Source organism: Corticium candelabrum, chromosome 18 (genome assembly GCF_963422355.1).
Source record: "Corticium candelabrum chromosome 18, ooCorCand1.1, whole genome shotgun sequence".
NCBI classification, from domain to species: Eukaryota; Metazoa; Porifera; class Homoscleromorpha; order Homosclerophorida; family Plakinidae; genus Corticium; species Corticium candelabrum.
The window spans coordinates 5,465,920-5,470,919 of record NC_085102.1 but is presented as its reverse complement, the minus strand read 5'-3'; the positions used below and the strand labels follow the sequence as shown (position 1 = coordinate 5,470,919).

Genomic DNA, 5,000 nt, shown 5'->3' with positions numbered 1-5,000 from the left:
TCTTGGGCAAGAAACCTACACACAATTGCCTCTCTCGACTCAGGAGTATAAATGAGTACCTGGTCATTGACTGGGGTGGCAAAGGCCTCCAACTGCGACAAAGTCCATGAGCCACTGGGGTCCGGGTGGGACTTCGGGTGCCCACACTACAGTTGGCGTCGCAGTTGGTGCTCCTGCGAGCACCTGGCCAGGCTCCAGGAGATTGCTTAGCACGGCCCATAGCTCCTACTTAGTGCACAGGAACCCAGCCATTTGGCTGGGGCTTTACCGTTTAATGGCAGCTCCTTATCCATTTGCCATTTGTGTGTGTGTGTGTGTGTGTGTGTGTGTGTGTGTGTGTGTGTGTTTGTGTGTGTGTGTGTGTGTGTGTGTGTGTGTGTGTGTGTGTGTGTTTGTGTGTGTGTGTGTGTGTGTGTGTGTGTGTGTGTGTGTGTGTGTGTGTGTGCGTGCGTGTGTGTGTGTGTGTGCATGCGTGCATGCAGTGTTCGAGCCAGGATTTTTGCCAACCGTTAATATGACATCATCATATTTGATGTTTGATGTCATCAATGTTTAATGTTGACATATTACATCATAGTTTTACTTTATCTCTTCCCTAGTTCCACTACCTACCTGATGCATGTATATTAGTTACTGCATGATTGTTTATTATTCAATACAATTGCCGCTCAGAACTTGTCGAATAAACCTCATTGAACATAACCTTGTTGAACATAACACAGACAGACAGGTAATAATACATTATATTATTACAATGACAAGTTAAATTAATGTAATTAAAACTGGGATTGTGAGCTGAGCTTTAATCAATTAATTAATTAAAAGAGTAAGTTGTGCATATACGTTGCATGGCTACTGTGCCATCAAACTTAATTAAGAAATGAATAGTATAGGCATGCTCAGGCATAGCTACGCCTTCTGACCATTTATCCTTTTTTGACCATAACTAAGATGCTAAGTTTCTAGTTGTCTAACATAATCGTGTGTAAAATCCATACCAAAAGCTCGGAGAATTTATAGCTGCAAGCATGCTTTGTTGATCACTATGTTTATAACCGTTAGTGAATCGAATCAATACAGGGCCGGATCCAGAGGGGGTTCAGGGGGTTGAAACCCCCTCTTTTCCAATAGGCGTGGTTCAATAATTTCATATAATTTTATTAGAAAAGAGAAAATTAGTAATACTGTGTAAATAACTGCTAACGGTGAACCCCCTCTTTCAAAAATTCCTGGATCCGGCGCTGCAATACATCCAGCTGTAAAGAGATCTGCAATGGTGTACAAATCAGGGGATTGAAGATAAACATTAATTAGTAGAACACCTGCTGCAACCACAGTCTCAATCGTGTGTGAAAGGTCAATGGTAATTGTCCCAAACACTAACAAAGAGACCACATGTGAAGATTAGATGTCATGAGATTGTTCTGTAGTAATGTTGGAACCATCAAGATCAATGGAGGTAAATGTCTTTAGATCCACAATGGATCTGTAGGAAGACATTCCACACTATGTGTGGTAAGGTTGTCCAATTTTGTTCCCAACCATCAATAATTGCTGTTTTCCCCTTCCCAAAGGTCATTTTGACGGTGCTGATGGTATTGGTGAGAACACTGCCTGCATGTGGTGTGTGTGTGTGTGTGTGTGTGTGTGTGTGTGTGTGTGTGTGTGTGTGTGTGTGTGTGTGTGTGTGTGTGTGTGTGTATTTCTATGTTATAGTGTCTGTGTTTAGGTTTCATTCGGTGAAATGATTGGATGCGACAATGACGAGGTGTAGTGGAGTTTCATACGAACATTTGCTTCACCTTTACTTACACATTATCTCTCTTGTATGTCATAGTGCCCTATAGAATGGTTTCACTTCCAATGTGTTGGATTGATGTCCAAACCAAAGGGAAAATGGTCAGTTGCTGAGCAACATGTGACTAGATACATAATTTAGGATTTGACTTGTAACCTTTGGCTATTGCATGTTTGGTGAAGGTGTGTGGAAATGGAGCAGGCAGCAAACTGTGATTATGTTTTTTTGCTTGTTTTGTTTTTTGTTTGTCTGTCTGTCTGTTTGTCTGTCTGTCTGTTTGTTTGTCTGTTTGTTTGTCTGTTTGTTTGTCTGTATGTTTGTCTGCCTGTTTGTTTGTTTGTTTGTCTGTTTGTTTGTTTGTCTGTTTGTTTGTTTGTCTGCCTGTTTGTTTGTCTGTTTATTTGTTTATTTGGTCTGTCTGTTTTGTCATTGTTTGTTTGTTATCTGTTTATGTGTTTGTCTGCCTTTGTATTTAAACTGTTTTCTACGCAGTTTGTGTTGTTTATTGTTAGTTGGCATTTTAGGTATTGTCCGCAGTGTTCCACAGAAAGAGAGAAAAAGAAAGGCAACAAAACTGCATTGTGATGTTCATCGATCACAATTAGTTGGCGCATACTAGAATAACATGTTGAATTCAACTACAGAGTTTATTGCTAAAGCTATAACTAAAGTTTGAAATTAGATTGTTGAGATGATGTCTGTGGTGAATGTAGTTACTTGGTAATAATAATTAATTAATAAATAAAGAGAGAAACTGACTAAACGTGTAGCTATCGCAAACAAGGTATGGAACTCCGAGGCACAAACCCACGTGCGTATTGATATCTACCTAACTGGTCTTTCACTCTTTTTGGGCTCAAATGGCAGACGACAGTCATGCAAATGGAGATGAAGCGGTTGCAGAAAATGCTGAAAAGAATCGTGAGCTTCCAAGTGAATTAGAGAAGCAAATCATCCGGCAAGTTGAGGTAACTGATTGAGACTCGATCACGTGACTCATCTGGCAACGCATGTGTTGACCAGCTGCAGTCTCGTTAGCTGCCTGTTTGTGTTTTTTGTGTATTTAATTTTTAATGTGTTATGTGTATGGTTGTATAGTACTATTATGGAGATCACAATATTGTGAAGGATAAGTTTCTACGAGATCAAGTTGGGCCAAATTATGACAAATGTATGTGATGAGAGTAGAGTAGATGGACATATCGGTGGAATGTACGTCTTTGTAGGGGTGCCTTTGACGACGATGATAAAGTTCAAGAGACTTGCAGTGAGTTGGGCATTCTTGATGGACACACACACACACACACACACACACACACACACACACACATGCACACACACACAGTCATGCACACACACACACACACACACACACACACACACACGCACACACACACACACACGCACACACACACAGTCATGCACACACACACACACACACACACACACACACACACACACACACACACACACACACACACACACACACACACACATGTGCACACACACACCATGTTTGTTCAGTTGGCTTTTGACATGCTAGATGAAATATCAATGTTGCCACTGACTGTCACTTTCTAGGACTTATCAACCGACTTTGATGTCATCACCTCTGCTATTCGAAAATCGACATCTGGTCTCATAGAAGTCATTTGATATTTTCTTTGATGACGTCATGTGTGTGTTATATGATGATGTTTTGTTAGATTAGTGATGACTCACAGAGTATTCGACGTTCACCATCTCGTGCAGTTCCATTACTAACTACAGAGTATAGACTGGAGTCGAAAGCAAAGACTGCATATGCAGTAAGTCAAGATGATGTGTTTTGGGTTTGTTAGTGTGGTCAATGGAACTAATATGTTAAGGTCGGTTTGTCTGTCTGTCTGTCTGTCTGTCTGTCCATCCGTTTGTCTGTCTGTGGGGCCCACAGCAACAATCTGCATTTGAGCTGATTAAGAGGGAAATTACACACGCTCCTGTTCTAGCAATGTATGACGTAGGCCAGGACAACATCGTGTCAGCAGATGCGTCATCATTTGGCCTCGGAGCAGTTTTCAAACAGAAGCAACCAAGCGGAGAGTACAAAGCAGTAGCTTATGCCTCCAGATCATTGACAGAAGCCAAGAGACGATATGCCCAGATCGAAAAATTTCAATTAAGATCTCCAAACTTTCAAAAAGATGCAAATGGAAAAAGGAGCGAAACAGACTTTAGAGATAGATGGAGAAAGCAACTGTCTGTAGTTGTACAGTACTGCCTGCCTGTCTGTCTGCCTGTCTGTCTATTCAATATATATATATATATATATATATATATATATATATATATATATATATATCAACATTGAAATCTACATACAACACAACTAAGCAACTCTACCCAATTGCACATAACCACTATCAATCAAAAAACCTGCAGAAACCAGCCCTGTATAGAGCTGTACAATCTGTCTGTCTGTCTGTCTGTCTGTCTGTCTGTCTTGTCTTCTTTCACTATTGAACACAAAAGCAAAATTTTACAAGAACACTGTAGGTAAATCTGCTAAGCTAAATGTCCATCTACTGAGACATACAGATCGAATACTACTAAAACTCTAATGAATGATGTTCTGAATGTCTCTTTCATTGTCTGTCTGTCTGTCTGTCATGATCATATATTTCTTAGATCAAACTAATGCACATTTCTGCAATAAAATTAAAAGGCTCACAACTAAAATGAAATGTCTATAAATGTCTGGCTGGCTGCTGGCTGTTTGTCTTTCTGTCCGTCTGTCTTACTTTGTCCGTCTGCCTGTCTATTTCTCTACCTGTTTGTTTGTTTGCATGTTTGTCTGTATTTTGTTGTTTGCTTTGTATAGTGTGTGTGTGTGTGTGTGTGTGTGTGTGTGTGTGTGTGTGTGTGTGTGTGTGACTATTGTTTGCTTGAATTAGTTGCACTTATGTGTTTTATAGAAAGGCTTTCCTCTCGATGCTACATTTGATCAACTTCAAGAATTTTTTGATCAACAAGGAAAGGTAGATTATCAGACCTATCTCGTGTTATTGTGCTCTACCTGTACTGATCTGCTTTTTGTAGGTTGTTTCTATATACATGCGGAGGAATCTTGAAAAGGAATTTAAGGTGACATAAAATGCATTAGCATGCACACACACGCACACACACACAACACACACACACACACACACACACACACACAGAC

General features: G+C 40.1%; 2 protein-coding genes across 2 annotated transcripts in view; both read left to right on the top strand.

Annotated features, from left to right (window-relative positions):
• LOC134194101 (inhibitor of growth protein 1-like) overlaps nucleotides 1-2,561 on the top strand; it is a 4,406-nt gene extending 1,845 nt beyond the window's left edge. Inside the window, exons 8-10 of the mRNA XM_062663007.1 lie at nucleotides 1,730-1,768; nucleotides 1,838-1,899; nucleotides 2,323-2,561. Of these exons, the coding sequence (XP_062518991.1) occupies nucleotides 1,730-1,768; nucleotides 1,838-1,899; nucleotides 2,323-2,383 (162 nt within the window). The 3' untranslated portion in view covers nucleotides 2,384-2,561. The remainder of the gene's footprint in view (nucleotides 1-1,729; nucleotides 1,769-1,837; nucleotides 1,900-2,322) is intronic.
• A 56-nt stretch (nucleotides 2,562-2,617) lies between these two features.
• Nucleotides 2,618-5,000, top strand: part of LOC134193975 (lupus La protein-like) — a 4,582-nt gene continuing 2,199 nt past the window's right edge. Inside the window, exons 1-7 of the mRNA XM_062662852.1 lie at nucleotides 2,618-2,766; nucleotides 2,897-2,969; nucleotides 3,025-3,065; nucleotides 3,380-3,445; nucleotides 3,505-3,606; nucleotides 4,753-4,815; nucleotides 4,877-4,921. Coding sequence (XP_062518836.1) covers nucleotides 2,659-2,766; nucleotides 2,897-2,969; nucleotides 3,025-3,065; nucleotides 3,380-3,445; nucleotides 3,505-3,606; nucleotides 4,753-4,815; nucleotides 4,877-4,921 — 498 coding nt within the window. The 5' untranslated portion in view covers nucleotides 2,618-2,658. The remainder of the gene's footprint in view (nucleotides 2,767-2,896; nucleotides 2,970-3,024; nucleotides 3,066-3,379; nucleotides 3,446-3,504; nucleotides 3,607-4,752; nucleotides 4,816-4,876; nucleotides 4,922-5,000) is intronic.